The sequence below is a fragment of the Branchiostoma floridae genome, chromosome 3 (genome assembly GCF_000003815.2).
Source record: "Branchiostoma floridae strain S238N-H82 chromosome 3, Bfl_VNyyK, whole genome shotgun sequence".
Lineage (NCBI taxonomy): Eukaryota > Metazoa > Chordata > Leptocardii > Amphioxiformes > Branchiostomatidae > Branchiostoma > Branchiostoma floridae.
Window position 1 is genome coordinate 6,355,073 of NC_049981.1, and position 15,881 is coordinate 6,370,953.

Genomic DNA, 15,881 nt, shown 5'->3' on the forward strand with positions numbered 1-15,881 from the left:
AGATCGATTTTGCTCTTTGTGGAAAACAACTTAAGACTTTGAAAGCCCTAAATCTCACCTCACCTTTAACTAAGGTCAATGAAGGTTCAAGGCTACTTTTTCGTGTCCTACACGAAGAGCAAATTACACATTTAGAAAAGATGTGGCCAGAAATAGATACACGGTTATTATATGTAACTCCAAGAAGATTCACAAGGATGATCACTTCGTGCAAGATCGACACGGCACTGTCAGGGTTTGACGCTTAGCAGATTCATTTATTTTGGTACAAAGTACAAAGGCCACCAAGGGCATCGACCGTGTGGTGTTTTTTAGCGCCGGTTAGTTTTCCGTGTGAAAAACATGACGTATGTTACTAGGTAACATTGATAAAAGTCAAACAGGGAATGTTTTGCATTGAAAACATGTTTTTTATTTGCCCAGTCAAGCGCCAAGCATGAACGTGTCTCCTGAGGGTATAAAAGACAGACAGGGTCAGATATAAAACAGTAGGAGAACAGAGAAGGCAAGAAAGCAGACTTCCCTCCTTTACAAACCCTCGCAGCTCTCAACGTTTTCTAGTGGTAGGGGACATTTTTTTCAATTTATCCACACTTACTTTAGGTTACCTGTACGCTTTTCTTTTTCTTCTCTTACGACTTTACTGGTCACAACAGGGAATGTTAACTTCGCTTGTTGCTGAACATTTCATTTCTGATGATTTTCAGAACGATGATGCTCTCGACGCTGATCCTGCTGTGTCTGGTGGCGGCTGGCACTTCCAAACCAACTGTGGAATCGATTGCACTTCCGCAACAGCCGACAGTTAAAGTTCCAGCGACGACAGCTAACGAGACTCCTGTTCTTGAGGTGAAATATTGTGTTTGAATTTATCTTCCGAATCTTAGGCCAAAATCTTCTCTGCAATTAGGCATTCTTGTTTACTTGTCGTGAAAATATACTATACGGTAAAAGATGCATCGGTAACCGTGTCAGCCGGTTCGACGAATGAGGCACCGGTAAGAAAATACTTGTTACCGTTTGAAGCTGAATTATGACGGAAATACTTTTCAACGGTCGGCTCTTACTACCCTCTTAAGGCTAACATTTACACAAAGGGGCCCGGTCGGGCATGCTTTGGGGAACAAAACATTCGATATAAAAGACAAGAAAAAAAAAACGTACAAAAAAAATTCAATAGCATACCTTGTGCATTTTCATTGGCATAAACTTCAACATAATTTTTCGCTTCTGCAAACAGCCCGGCCGGGCTACGGGTAGGAAATGTGACGTAGGCCTTAGTGGGCTTCCCCTCTGACTTTTTCTTTTTTTCTTGCTGTGTTCGTAATGTGCCTTCTTATTGCTATCGGCATATACGACTTACAGAAAACTGACATATAATCACAAAATAGCGCATACTAAGCATGCCCGCTACTGTTTTTTGGTTCAGGCGATAGACGATACGGTGATCGTGTTGGAAAAGGCCACCCCTTTTGCCGAGAAGATCAACTTTGACCACGCCACCGGCTGTGAAACCCTTCACGTGCCTGCACACAATGGCATGTACGAAGCGAACATCATGCACTGCTTTAACCAGGTAAGAGCATTACCAACATCATGATAATCATCATGTACATTTTCTGCATATGTTTTGCAACTTCTGTTATCTGCTTGGCCTCGTTTCTATTTTTTCTTCTTCTTTCACAATGTTGTTGTACAAAGTACAGATCAATTAACTTGAAGATTTATGTGTCAATCGCTGTTATACGGTGACATACTAGTAGTTCGGTTCCTATAACCACCTAATAATAGCGTGGTCGTTTATGAGGTGGTTGTAGCATGTTAGTATGTATGTATGTAGCAACCGACCATGAATTATGACACCGTATACACCGAAGAAATTAAAGCAGGTCATTTACCATATTATCACATGAAATTTATATAGAGAGATATATACCTAGTCGTGACAACTCCTAATGACACATTTGCTCACTTCGGAGTTGCTGTTTTTGTTCGTCGGGTCTTTTTTCTTTGCTGGCCCGACCAGGCTGCTGCTCTTCTTGCCTTCCGAACCCCATTACCTGAATGCAGGGCCAAGTGAGAAAGTCTCACCACTAGGGGTACATAAAATTGAGGTACAGGTACTGTTCAGGTCCAGGTCCAAATCTGAACCTAGACCTAATTATCTGTGAAGACTTATGAATGAGTAGACTAAAAACAATGGTCCATTTTGCTATAAAGGATTCTATTTGGTGGAGTATCCGACGTCCATTGACGTTTTAAATTCTATCTTCATTTACACAATAATAACTACCTCTGTTTTAGACAAAGTTTGACCATAGAAGATTGGTAAAAATGAATATCAACTCACCTCTACTTTGACCCTTTCTTGGACCTGTTAATATAATCTGTTTATTTTCAAATCGGTCCACCATCCAATCCACTGATTCTTTTTCAGGTCCGGTTTTTATGGACCGTTCCAACAAGAAAATTGTTTTAATCACAAACGCCACTGTTTCTGATCGGATTCAACACATCCGACGCGTTTGAAATGTTGCGACATTTTGAATTTCATGCCTGTCTGCGTGTATATCCTCCATTCTCATTAGTCAATTCCCTGTGTATCGCTTCTTCTGGTTGGGCCAGGTTTTTCTTTTTTTAAACACCTGAAAAGGTTATGAACACCCGGGTCGCACGGAATTCTATTTTTACGGCGTCATAACCAATATGTAATGCGGTCAACGTCGCCTGAATCTGACTAGCTTTATCGACCATCTTAATACTACCTGTATAGCCCATTCAAAAGTCAGCATTGAAATGTCATTTTAATCACTTTCCAGCGTGAGACCATGTACTGCTTCCCAGAGGTGTCCAAGTGTTTTGTCCTAGATATCACCGAAGAAGGGGAACCGGGCATGAAACAACAAGAAAGGGGGATTTCTCAGTTCGAGGTCAGCACTTTTATTTATCTGAGTAAACATATGTCATGATAAATCTAGCGTTCTGCTTGACATAGTTTGGGAGCCACGAGTAAACCAAATATCCAGCAGCCTTGTAGCAAAAATGTTGCATTTGTGCAATCTTTGACTTATAACGTTACAGTAACAAGTATAGAATAAATGTGTACATAAACTTTTCTGAAAATAATGTGGCAATGATTAAAATGCCATTCCCAGCCTAATCATTATCGCCAGCGTCTGTACTTTCTACATACAGGTATAAACAAAATTTTAATGAAATATTTCAAATTCAAAGTAGAATAATGCCTGATCCTCTGTTTGTAGCACCACTCACTCGGCATTATAGACGGAAAGAATGCTGTAGTCCAGACCAACAATTGGCTGATTGTTGGCAGCGTGGACCGCAAAGACCTGCATGACAATCTCGCCAACTTCCACGCTGACTTCGCCGTGTTCGCCGCTACGAAGCTTCCCGAAAATGCCAAGTTCCTCTCAGACCAGAGAGGAACAGACCCACAAACCGACAATGGGGGAGATGCTCAACAGCGAAATGGTATGTGTTTGTGTGCGAGTGTTTGTGTGTGTGTGTGTGCTTGTGTGTGTGAACGTGTGCTCGCGTGTGTGTGTATGTGTGCGCGCGTGTGTGTGTGTGCTTGTGTGTGTGTGTGTGTGTGTGTGTGTGTGTGTGCGTGTGTGTGTGTGTGGTGCCCGTGTGTTTATGTATGATTAAATTAGTGAAGTAGAAAAAAGACGAAATAGCAGTATACCACACGCGTGTTTGCTACCTACTTGCACCTGTGTAATATCAGTGCCCTAATTTACACACGTGTTTTCTGATTTGATTTGTAGTACACTCAGTCGGAATCCGACTCAGCAGAGTCTGTAAAATTTTAACTGAAGAACTCGCGGACTCGACTTCGAAACTCCGTTGGAGTGTACTCCAAATCGACATGGAAACTTGTGTGTAAACCAGGCGTGTTTGTCCTTCCTTCCTTCTTAGGGCGGCTACTGGAGCTGACGTGCAGAAATGATGCATTGCCTGTAAGAAAGTACCATATAATCAACCCAGCCGGATGCGAATATCTAGTCCTGTGTCCCCCTTCAACGGCAGCCGGAACCACCTGCGAGGACACCCGCCACATCACCGACTGGTTCTACTCAGCATGCCTCTGCTGCCCCGAGCACACACACTATAGGCAGTGCACTGGCTGTCAGGAACTTTAGACAACATTATATGATTGTCACAAGTTCTACTTCTGATAGATTTGCGAGGATGTAAGCAAAGTCTCACGACTAATTGCCTGCGTGTGATGAGGTTTTGTTTTGGTGTGTTCGGTCTGTTTGTATCGTAGACGTAGTTATCTGTATTCAGCAGAATGACAGGAAGTGCAGACGGAACGAACGTTGGTACCGACGTTAAGTCAGGTCAGAGGTCTCAGAAAGATTATCTCACTCCCTGAATTCAGTTCCCTGCTAAATGCGTGTTTGATATCTTTTCAGAGCCAGTGGAAGAATGCATTAGACAGAATCGGCAAGACATTAAAAAGAAAGAATAAACAAGAAATCCAAAGAAATTTTGAAAAAAAGTCACCGACGCATGTGATCTTCGTTTTTGTTGTTGATTACTCTGTCTTGTTGAGGTCTTCAGGTCTTTGCTATTAAACAATCGGACGAAATCTGTGTACTGCCTCCCTCCTAAACTGTGAGGTCCAATCCGACACGTCCTTATAAAGTTTAATAAACTTGTTTCTACCCACTCAAGCCTTTGTCTAGTGAGAACGGGAATAGCACACCATATGCCCAGAGAGTTGTAGTAAGATTGGCGTTTGTAAGTTCATTGTTTGTAAAATTCAGTGCTTGATTTGGCATATGTAACGTTACTCCATTGTGACGAAAATTTCCTTTAATTATTTGAGTGTGAAGTTGGTGTTGTCATGCATGAGTATAACATATAATTGTGATCGCTGTCATTTTTATCGCCTGATGAAAGAACAAAATCGTGTAAATGAATCACGTCTTTGCGTACTTTTTAGCTTTCTAAGGTTGTGCTCTCAAACAGTAGCTCATTTAACTCAGGCGGAAATGGGTACAGAGAGGACATAAAGGTAAGATGGAGGTCCAGTGTTTGGAGAGAGCCTCACGCAAAGTACGTTATAGGGAAAATCATCGATAGACGATTAATTTTCAAAGGTTTACATATTTGAAACAAAATGACGGCATTTTATTTCTAAAACCTTGTATAGGAAGGTTAAATTGACTAGTCCGTAAAGATATAAACAACTTTACTAGTTCAGTTACAACCCTGAAAATTTCAGCTGAACTAGAAAAAAACCTTGCCTTTATAACTCAGTGAAATGGTGGTAGCAAAGTTCAGATAAGCAAAAAGAAAAGACTTTGAAAAAAAAACAGACGTTCAATGCCCCAAAACACACCGAAAAGGTATTCATTGACAACAAATTGGCTAAATGCCACAGAATGAATTTTAATAACTTGATTAATTTCTACACGAAAGCAAAGAGCTAAGATGTCATTGAAAGGTCAAGACCAATGTTGGTATGTTCTGTACACTATAATCATGTTCTATTACATTCTAAAGCATTTTCCTTGACAAGAATGATACTATCCGTTTTTGACCGTGTCATTTATGAGTCCAAGACGATTCCCAGGGATATCTTCAAGTACATGATCAACATACACCCAGGGCTGGCTCTATTGTTTACACAGGAACAAAGAATGAGGGCATATAACTGAAAGCCGTGACCCATGTACCAATCACTTGTCTGAAGTAGTCGCTTGTATGACGCGCGTTACCTTTCATACCAAGACATGTTTGACGAACAAGGAATGTTTTTGACTTAAAAACAAGCTTTTTAATCTTACCAGCATAATAGCCTTGACAGTTATATTTGCACTTGGTGGCTATATAAGACGTGTCACTAGGGGTAAGGCAGTAGGAGCGCAGAGAAGCCACAAACGTCTTGTCGTTTCCATATCATACGCAGTTGGCAACGTTTTACAATTAAGGGTAAGTACCGGAACATTAGGTTTGTATCGCTTTCACTACAATGTCATAATTTTGCCATATAATCAAGATTATTTTATTTGTGGCATTTGGAAGTTATGTAAAATTGAACAACATTGAACATTAATTATGAAATTGAGGACATAAATTATGAGAAATGCAATGAATGCCTTCTTTCTTAGCATAGATTGTGTACTTACGTCATCTAGGTGGAGGAAATGATCAACTAATACAATTTATGCAAATAAGGACCTAATTTGCATAAGTGATGACAAACATAACTAATACACCAGTTGTAAAGGTTCAAATCCATTGAAAATGGTATGGGGTCGTGGAACTCTAGTTTCTATTCTTTTTGTTAATCTCAGCGTGATGAAGCTCTCACTGTTGCTGTTGATGTGCCTGGTGGTAGCGGCCACTGCTAAACCGGCAGTTGATGGAGACAAAGAACCTGAGGGTCCTGCTGTTGAGGTGGGGTGTTATTTACACTGTCATGTGCTAGCATTCATGTGTGGGACCGCGTAGCGCAGTGGTACCGTGTTCGCACCGTGACCGAGAGGTTGCTGGTTCGAATCCGATTGCTGTGTTACCGATCTTGTGCCCTTGGGAAAGGCACTTTACACGAATTTCCTCACTTTACTCAGGTGAAAATGAGTACCTAGCTTTGGCTAGGGCCGTCCCTCGGATATGACGTGAAATGGAGGTCCCGTGTCTGGGGAGAGCCATACCCCAGGCACGTTAAAGAACCCGCCACACGTGCGATGGTGCGGTGTGAGTTGTTAAAAACCTACAGTATCTTGGCCGCACCTGGGGCAATTACTGTCGTATTGAGGTCACCTGAGTGGCGCCGAATGGCAGCTCGCTCCAGACACTTGCGACAGCCGTATTGAGGTCACCTGAGTGGCGCCGAATGGCTGCTCGCTCCAGACCCTTGCGAATCAGCCCCGCCTATTGTAAGCTCCTCGCAATTCAGCCCCTGGCTGCAAAGACTGAGTAGTCGGCCCACCCAATAACAATAACATTCCATCTAAGGCCACAGCAAGTAAATTTTATGGATGACATCAGCGCGCGCATTAATTTTTGCCTGATTTTTTTTACTTTGAAGATGGTCAAAATGATGAGAAAGTACCAAAATGGACAAATATGTTGTGTTGTAGGCTAATGGTTGTACTTGTAGAAGTGACACTAGCCAGGTATCCATGACTGTAGTTATAGAAGTGAAGCTAAGAATCTAGTTAGATAGTTGTAAAAGTGGCCCCAATATGGAAGCCATGAGTGTTGTTGCCATGTTGATAAGTGATACCAGTCTACCACACTAGTGTCACCTTTACCACACTAGTACACGTCTTGAATACAGAAATGAATGCCTTGTAGGCTATGATACCATGTTTCATCGCTTCAATTCTTTTTTTTACGTTTAGTGCATATATTTGGAAAATTTAGCCATCTTTTTTTTACGTTTAGTGCATATATTTGGAAAATTTAGCCATCTTGTTTTTTTAACCATCTTGTTTTTATTTCGCCCTATCTCACTAACTTTGCCGTCTGCAGAGGATGTCATCAATTAAATTTACTTGCTGTGGCCTAAGCATAGTAAGTGCACATTGAAACCTTTGACATTGAGACGTTTAACTTTCTTACCATGTCTTTGCATTTCTTTACAGGCCATGGCTAAAGAGCAGCAAAAGGGTAATTATCTTTTAAAAATCATATAGTATTATCCGTCCTTCTCTTTTTCTTTCTCCCTATATTATTTACGATGTACGTATGTGTATATGTATGTGTGTGTGTGTGTGTGTGTGTGTGTTTGTATATCTGTGTTCAGTGTGTCCATGTGTGTGTATGTAAGTACATGTGTTTGTATGTGTTTGTGTGTGTGTGTTCATCTGCCTTACTGTGTGTGTTTTCGTGTTTTGTGTGTTTCTGTATTTATTACATTTGCCAAGGACCTATGTACAAGTGGACATCAATGAACATTGATTATGTAAATAAGGATCTAATTTGCATAAATTATTAGAAAATGTGATAAAAGCCTTCTTTCTGAACAATGATTGAGGACATTATTTGGGTGGAGGATCAACTAATATAACTTATACACAGAGAAGGATAAACTAATATCATTTATACATACTTTATGCAAATTAGTAAATGATTTGCATGATTAATGACAAAAACAATCAATACAGCAGTTGCAAAGGTAAAATCTTTAGGCGAAGGTTCGCGGAACTCCAATTTGTGATAAAGTTGTGGAGAAAAAAAACTATAAAAGAACGTTACACAACAAATGTCTGCTACTGGCCCCTGTGTAACGGGTAGTAATTGCTCTTCCTTCTCAGATATCGTCGGGGCATGCAGAAACCATGCAGATCCGGTAAGGAATTACCGTGTGATCAACCCACAAGATGGAAGCGAATCGCTACTCCAGTGCTCAGCAACTGCGGCAGGCGGAAACACCTGCGACGCTTTCATGGACTGGTTATTCGCAGTCTGCCTCTGCTGTCCCGAGCAAACACACTATTCACAGTGCCTTTTCTGCCGGGAAATTTAGACAACAGCAAGAAGTTGTCAAATTCTACTTCTGATAGATTGGCAAGGTTTTAAGCACGGTTTCACGGCTAAGTGCCTCCGTGTGCTGAGGTTTTGTGTTTGAACTCTTGTGTGCTTGAGGTTATTGAATACAGCAGAGTGACAGGTAGTGAATACGGAACGCTTGAAAACTCGGAGACACCGACAGGAAGTTAGGTCAAAGGTCTCATAAAGGTTACTGATTTTCTGATTTCAATGCCCTGCTATGTGCATGTCTGTTGTCTTGTCGGAGCCAGTGGGCAAAATGTGTTAGACAGAATCCGTAAGAAATTCACACGAGAGAATAAAACAACAAATTCAGAGTGTTTTACTTCCCTCCAAGAGGTACAATCCGACAAGACATCCTAATAATAAAAAGTAAAAAAAAAACTTTGTTTACACCAATTAAATACTTTTTCTAGTCTGTGAGAAAGGGGAATAGAATAAAGTCAGGCGTTGTAAGGTTGGCGTTTGTACGTTCATTTTTTTGTCAGTAAAAAATTAGTACTTCATTTGGCACATGTAAGGTTACTCCATTGTGACGAAAGCTTTCTTTAATCATTTGAGAGTGAACTTGGTGTTGTCATGCATGATTATAACAATTGTGATGGCTGTCATGTTCATCGCGTGAGAAAACAATAAAATCCTGTAAAGGAACCATGTCTTTGTGTATTTTTTTTTCACTTTGACATCCATCCTTCAGTGTTGTGTTTTTAAAAGAACATGTATCAGCACCAAAAACCTAACTTGACGTTTTGCCATAGTAACAAGAACATGAGAGACAACAATGTGAGGTCCAAAGTAAACGAGAATGTTTGTAAATATGGGGAAAGAAACTTGGTAAACTACGAATGTATTGCCTCTACTTAGCAATTGCAACAATATGTGGAAAGATGGTAGTTTACGACTGCATGCCCAATTACAGTTTGTTCTGCAGTTCGTTGTCGATGAGCCAGGCGGCGCTGCTGAGCTGCAAGTGCGAGAAACAGGTATCCCTTTCTTGTTCTCGATTCGAAAATATGAAAGATTTAGAATGTAAACACGAAAATAATCGTGATAGGTGCAAAGCGCTGAAGAAAAGAAAATACGAAAACGGCGGAGGCGATTTAGTGACGTGACATTTGCCGAGGGAAAGGACCGTTAGCTGAGCTACATCCATGCGGGGGGATGACTATGTTTGCCCGAAAACAAAGGTTTAACTCCACGTAAGCAAAGAACATTATGTTTGTCTGCACTACATTCATTTTCAAGAAGAAATCTAAATAATTAGACCAGAAAAGCAAAAAGTATTTAATGTTCTTTAAATGCCAATTTGAACTAAATCAGTACATGACAGAAAACATACGTACAGTTAATGATTTTTGTTTACTAATGTATTAAATCTAAATGGTGAGTGTGTATGTAAGGTGTATAAAAGTGTAAATGCAGAAATTTTCGAGGTGGCTTAATGTTCGCTGTTTTCGCGGCGGCCACCTCACCGCGAATTTAAAACATCCGCGAACATTTTTCCATGGATGAGACTACAGTGGATGGTGCTACCGCGAAATCAAAACCACCGCGAAAAGTCCATTTTCCCGCTACCGCGAAATTAAATCTCCGCGAACTTAAATGCATTTATTACTTCATTTAGTGTGAACTACGTTCAGTTGCCTTTTCGAAAGCAGACTTTTTTTAACAGGCCTTCTATCTCGACCTCCAAAGTGCGTGACTCCTCTATCAAATCAGCTACTAAAAATACAGTCTTTTGAAAATTTCAACTATTGTTCACGTTGACGCACGATGCAATCTGCCTCGCCTTTCATTTGAAAACCTTGGAGGTTATTGATATCTAGGGAGGTAACAGCCATCATGATACAACATCCCATTTTGTCCTCATTCAACCTCACAGTGGATTCTTCCAGAATGTATAAGCAACATACTAGTAATCTTCACCGAACTGAAGGCGGTTGCCTCAAGTTAAAGAAGAAGTAGCTATAGTGTGACTTTTATGAATTTTGTGAGTTTTCTGATCCTGACCTGAATGAGAAGTTTATTGTATCGCTAGTTTGTTTCTACTTTGCTGTTGAACAGCTTGGATAAACTTTTCTCAAATTTGGATTTACATTAATTGTTAATTTTTTTCCTATTTAGGGTGGGGTGGGGTGGGGGGGTTGTGTTGAGGCCTACGCAAACTTTCATGTCGCATAAAATCAGAACGGCTGACAATACAGCCACAGAATTTGGTAAGTGTTCCTAAAATTTATTTGGCAAAAATTTCACCACGTACGAAAAATTATAACTTTTGTAGCATACCTTGACGTTTTCTGGGAATACCCTTTTTTCATGGTTCAGCCAATCAAAATGTTCTTCATGGTTCAGCCAATCGAAATATAAAAATACAATCAAAATGGTGACGTCATTAATACGTTATATTACGTCATTATGGCGTCAATTTTTTTGCAAATCTTCAGATACATTTTTAATATGTCTTCATCATCCTCAGAAAAATTCATTTGTCATATAATAAATCGTTAAAGAGTTACAGGAGTTATAACCGCGGGACCCCCCCCCCCCTCAGTCCAGGATTGACCATAAAAAGTGCTGTCTGAATAGGGTTAAGGTGTGTCTTCTTGGGGGGGGGGGGCGTATATTTTGCTACATGTGTCTCTCGGCCTCTGCCTGTCAGTTGCTCTCTCTGTGTCCGTGTTACGAATATTAGTGGTATATAACATTAGAACCTCTTTTATTTTTTTCGATAACCAAGTTGCACAGTAAATATCAAAATAAGATAAATCTTCCTCGCAAACTTTACCCTAACCAAAATAAGCTCATCAATACATAACACATATGAACGTTCTCTTGTGCGACCGCTCCGTTAGGCACTTTTCCTATTTGAATTAAATCTGTAAATAGGAGAAAACATTACGTATAGTTACCAAGTTTGTTTACTAATGCATTAAACCTGATAGTGAGTGTGTATGTAACATGTATAAAAGCTTCATTCAGTGTAGATTACGTTCAGTTGCCTTTTCGAAGGCAGACTCTTGTGTACACGTCTTCTCTCCCGACCATCAAAGTGCGTCGCTCCTACATGAAGTCAGCCACTATTAAAAAATGCCACGTGAAAATGCAGTCTTCTGATATCTAAAATTCCAAACGTTATGAAGCAGGACCGCTATTGTTCACGGTGACGCACGATGCATTCTTCCCCTCCTATGATTTAAATACCTTGGAGTTTATTGACATCTAGCGAGGAAAACAGCCATGTCAATCATTTTATTCAATAACGAACTGTTGAGAGGTTTTCAGAACACTTCGCTGGCACTCTAGATCTTTGTGTGGATCGTTTATGTCAAAATGTTTATCCATGGAACCTTTTCAGTCTGTCCAGATATCTATTGAAGGTAATAAAAACATAACGCTATGTCAGTACCATAAACTCTCCAGGCAACAAAAAGACAGAAGAGATATATATTAGCTCCTCTACTTCGATAGCTAGTTAGACAGGAGTGAATGCCATCCCTACTTCAGCGTTCCATTTGTTTAAGGACAATATGTATCAGCACCCAAAACCTAACTTCACGTGTTCCCATTTTATCAAGAACATAAGAGACACCAATTTGAGGTCCAAAGTAAACTACTAGTACTTTGTCTCTATTAAACAAGTGCAACAGTCTGTGAAAAGATGATAGATCACGACTGCTTGCCCAGTCAGCTTTTCTGCAATTCGTTCCCGATGAGCCAGGCGGCGCTGCTGAGCTGCAAGTGTGAAGAATCAGCTGTGTGCACCAAGAAACCAGTACCCTTTCCTCTAACATATAAAAGACTTATAATGCTAACATGAAAATAATCGTGATAGGTGAAAAGCGCTGAAGAAAATAAAACATGACAACGGCGGAAGCGATTTAGTGACCGGCATTCGCCGAAGGAAAGGACCATTAGCTGAGCTACAGCCATACGGAAGGATCAGTATATTTCCCCGAAAACAATGGTTTAACACTACGTACGCACAGAACATTCAGCACTACATTCATTTTCAAGAAGAAATGTAAATAATTAGACGAAAAACAAACAAAAAGGATTTAATTTTATAATGCCCATTTGATTTGAACTAAATCAGTACATAGCAGAAATACACACAGGAGTTACCGAATTTTGTTTACTAATGGATTAAACCTGAATGGTGAGTGTGAATGTAACATGTATAAAAGTTATGCTTCATTTAGCGTGAATTACGTTCAGTTGCATTTTCGAAAGCAGACTCTTGTGCACACGCCTTTTCTCCCGACCTCCGAAGTGCATCACTTCTACATGAAATCAGCCACTAAAATGCCACGTGAAAATGCAGTCTTCTGATATCTAAAATTCCAAACGTTATGAAGCAGGATCACTATTGTTCACGTTGACGCACGATTCCATCTGCCTCGCCTTTCATTTGAATACCTTGGAGGTAATTGATATCTAGTGAGGAAAACAGCCATGTCAATCATTCACAATACCGAACTATATAGTAAGATGTTTTAGCCCTTGCTGCAGCTGGTTAGAGCACTTCGTTGGCACTCCGAGTTTCCGTGGGGCGCCTCCGTCGACATCTGTTTCCAGCGTCCCTGCAAATTTCTGTTTGGAAACAACAGTTTCCACCTTTGTGGCAGGCGGTAAGTCAGAACCTTTAATCGTATCTTCTTTTTTCGTATCTTCTTTTCTGCTCTTTCTATTAAAGCAATGAAGGCATGCTTTGCTAAGGGACTAGACGGTATTTACTGGGTGGATGGCTGTTGCAAAGTGGGTCCGTTTTTTTATTTTCGATTGGCCTCCCGCCGTTAACAAATTTTCTTTATGCCCTCCCTAAAAAAAAAAAACTCGATGTTTCCTTGCCTTTTCCATTACGTACACTTAAAAAACAAACTTATAGCAAGAATAATAGCAGTAGTGTTGTTTGAACGGGACGAGGATTGTGGTGTCAAGACGCGCGCGTCAATAAAACGCACACTGGAGTCCTGCTGGGGCATGTCTAGAATCGGTGTTTCTCCCATACTTTATACCATGGACAACTGACTTTTTATTTTGATGTCATGTATACAAACATATGTTCTGTATCTGTATCTGTATCTATATAGCCGGTATAACCGCCCTTCGGCGTAACACACCAGCTTCGCAGGCACGCGGCGCGGCAGCAGCTGGTTATATTACACTGAACGACTCATCACACCTAACTTTTGCACATCTATATGCAAGTGTTCTCTGAAACTATCCAGAGAAGACGCCCCTACTGTGCTTGGTGATAACATATTCCACTCTACAATAGTTCTGGGGAAATAGGAATTTTTGAACACATCAATCCTAGGTTGGTAACTCTGGTACTTGAAAGCATGACTGTTTCTAGTTCGTTTTTGAGCTGGTGTTAGATACTTATCAGTCGGTACGTCCACCAGTTTATTGGTCATTTTGTACATCATACAAAGTCTGGACATTTTCCTCCTGTCTTCAAGTGATGTCCACTGCAGATCTGTTTTCATTTTGGTAACACTAGCATCTCTGCTGTAGTTGTTTGTACAGAATCTGGCAGCTTGGTTCTGTACCCTTTCCAGTTTATCTTTGTCTTTCTTTTTATCTTATATATCTTTATGTTGTTTGTTTACTCACGCTGCAACGGTAATAAGACTTACCTTGCGTAATATCACTTCTACATTCTACTAGAAAAAATACCCGTAAATCGTAAACATCGTATCGCTTTATCCCTTTGCCCCGGCCGTCCGTGAACTACTCCGTTTACAAAGATGGAAGTACAGCTGCGCACATCAGTGATATTTATACCAATTTTCATCTACAGTCTTCGTAAACTCCCTGTTAACATGGAATCACATAACAGAGGCGGCAGAAGTACATTTGTTACGGGGAGAATCTAGGGGTTCAGGGGCATGCTCCCGGGAAAATCTGAAACGCTGTTTCATGCACTTTGAGGGGCACATTTTGCTGGAAGACTAAGCTAAGTAGAATAGCCTTTATAGTAGAAATCGACATGCTTTTAGCTTATATCATAATAAGGTATTGAGGCCGTATACATTTCACGATTCCGACCGCACGAGCCGTCGCAGGATAGGTCAGGGGAAATTTTGAAATCGGAACCCTCTGAAACATGATTTCCTACATTTTGAGGGGCAAACGTTGGTGGCAGACTTTGCTAAATTTAATGACATTTCTTTGAGAGAAAAATATTTTTGATGGTGACAAGCGCCGGAGCGTCGTCGGCGCCGGAGCCGCAAGCCGCGTCGCAACTTCGCAAGGGTTCCCCAAAGAAATCTTTACCATCTGAAACTTCATTTCCTGCATTTGACAGGCACGTTTTGCTTGTAAACTAAGGCCCTTAAGGCCAATTTTTCGATGACTCTCTACCGACCTTTTTTTGTCGTTTGCTCTCCCCCCAGGCCAAAAAAAATTCAATGGCCAGCCATCCCCGGCCGGTAAATATCGTCCCAAGTCCAAAGCAGATTTTCGACTCCGACTTTTTAAAACGTGTTTTAGGCGTTTTTGTCGAGCTTTCTTTAGTTCGGCCGGCCAACATGAAGAATACGGGACAAAATAGTAGTCTTTACCAGACTCCGGATCGCTGGAAAATCGTAGAAATGGAACAAATAGAGAGGAATATAACCGGCCAGGGAACATATCGCGATTCTAGGATCGCGTGCTGTTCCCTAGCCGGTTATATTCCTCTGGTCGGCTTACTCCTCTATTTGTTCCATTTCTACGATTTTTCCAGCGATCCGGAGTCTGGTAGAGACTATTAAAATAGAACACCCGACAACAACGCCTGAAAACAGGTCAAAATTTAAAACATAGCCGGAGCTGAACCTCTGCTTGGAGAGTGATAAAGGATTATGATTAGCTTCAGCCTATACAAGAAACGTGAAATCATCCGTTACTTAAGGGTTAATGACCCGCCCCGAGGTGTATATGGTGTCATAACGCCTGGTCCTTTGCTATAACCACCGAATAAAACCACCGAGTGAGCGAAGCGAACGAGGTGGTTTTATGAGGTGGCTATAGCAAAGGACCAGGCGTTATGACACCATATATACCGAGGAACAGGTGGGTCATTAACCCTATTATCATATAGCCTACCCACACTGACCCATTTAAGAGTAGATTAGAGTAGAGTAGAGTTTCCAGATGAGTAGGAGCGACAAATTCTTTTCTAAAACACACATCTTTTATTCAGTACATACATTTGAACAGTGAATTTGAACAACATAAAACTTGTACGTGAAATGTATTTCTGTTCCAAGGCTTAAAATAAGAACAAAGTCGATTCATTATGTTACAAACTGTTGCACGCTCCGTATTTCTCCACTCGCCCATTCTCCAGTTTGTCGAGTTCG

General features: G+C 40.7%; 2 protein-coding genes across 2 annotated transcripts; both read left to right on the forward strand.

Moving 5' to 3' along the window:
* Nucleotides 1–711: 711 nt before the first annotated feature.
* Nucleotides 712–1,600, forward strand: LOC118411176. The gene is made up of 2 exons (XM_035813253.1): nucleotides 712–849; nucleotides 1,430–1,600. The coding sequence occupies exons 1-2, from the start codon at nucleotides 712–714 to the stop codon at nucleotides 1,598–1,600; spliced, it is 309 nt and encodes a 102-aa protein (XP_035669146.1).
* Nucleotides 1,601–2,821: 1,221 nt separating this feature from the next.
* On the forward strand, nucleotides 2,822–4,946 carry LOC118412488. The gene is made up of 3 exons (XM_035815373.1): nucleotides 2,822–2,930; nucleotides 3,264–3,492; nucleotides 3,940–4,946. Exons 1-3 carry the CDS (start codon nucleotides 2,829–2,831, stop codon nucleotides 4,161–4,163), a joined length of 555 nt encoding a protein of 184 aa, XP_035671266.1. The 5' UTR covers nucleotides 2,822–2,828; the 3' UTR covers nucleotides 4,164–4,946.
* Nucleotides 4,947–15,881: the final 10,935 nt, after the last annotated feature.

What these genes read in the sequence shown, in the direction of transcription:
- LOC118411176 (XM_035813253.1), top strand. Translation starts at nt 712, where the DNA reads ATGATGCTCTCGACGCTGATCCTGCTGTGTCTGGTGGCGGCTGGCACT. An exon ending in ACGAGACTCCTGTTCTTGAG is followed by an intron (nt 850 to 1,429) that starts GTGAAATATTGT and finishes TTTTTGGTTCAG; the next exon opens with GCGATAGACGATACGGTGAT.
- LOC118412488 (XM_035815373.1), top strand. Translation starts at nt 2,829, where the DNA reads ATGTACTGCTTCCCAGAGGTGTCCAAGTGTTTTGTCCTAGATATCACC. An exon ending in GGGGGATTTCTCAGTTCGAG is followed by an intron (nt 2,931 to 3,263) that starts GTCAGCACTTTT and finishes CTCTGTTTGTAG; the next exon opens with CACCACTCACTCGGCATTAT. An exon ending in AGATGCTCAACAGCGAAATG is followed by an intron (nt 3,493 to 3,939) that starts GTATGTGTTTGT and finishes CTTCCTTCTTAG; the next exon opens with GGCGGCTACTGGAGCTGACG.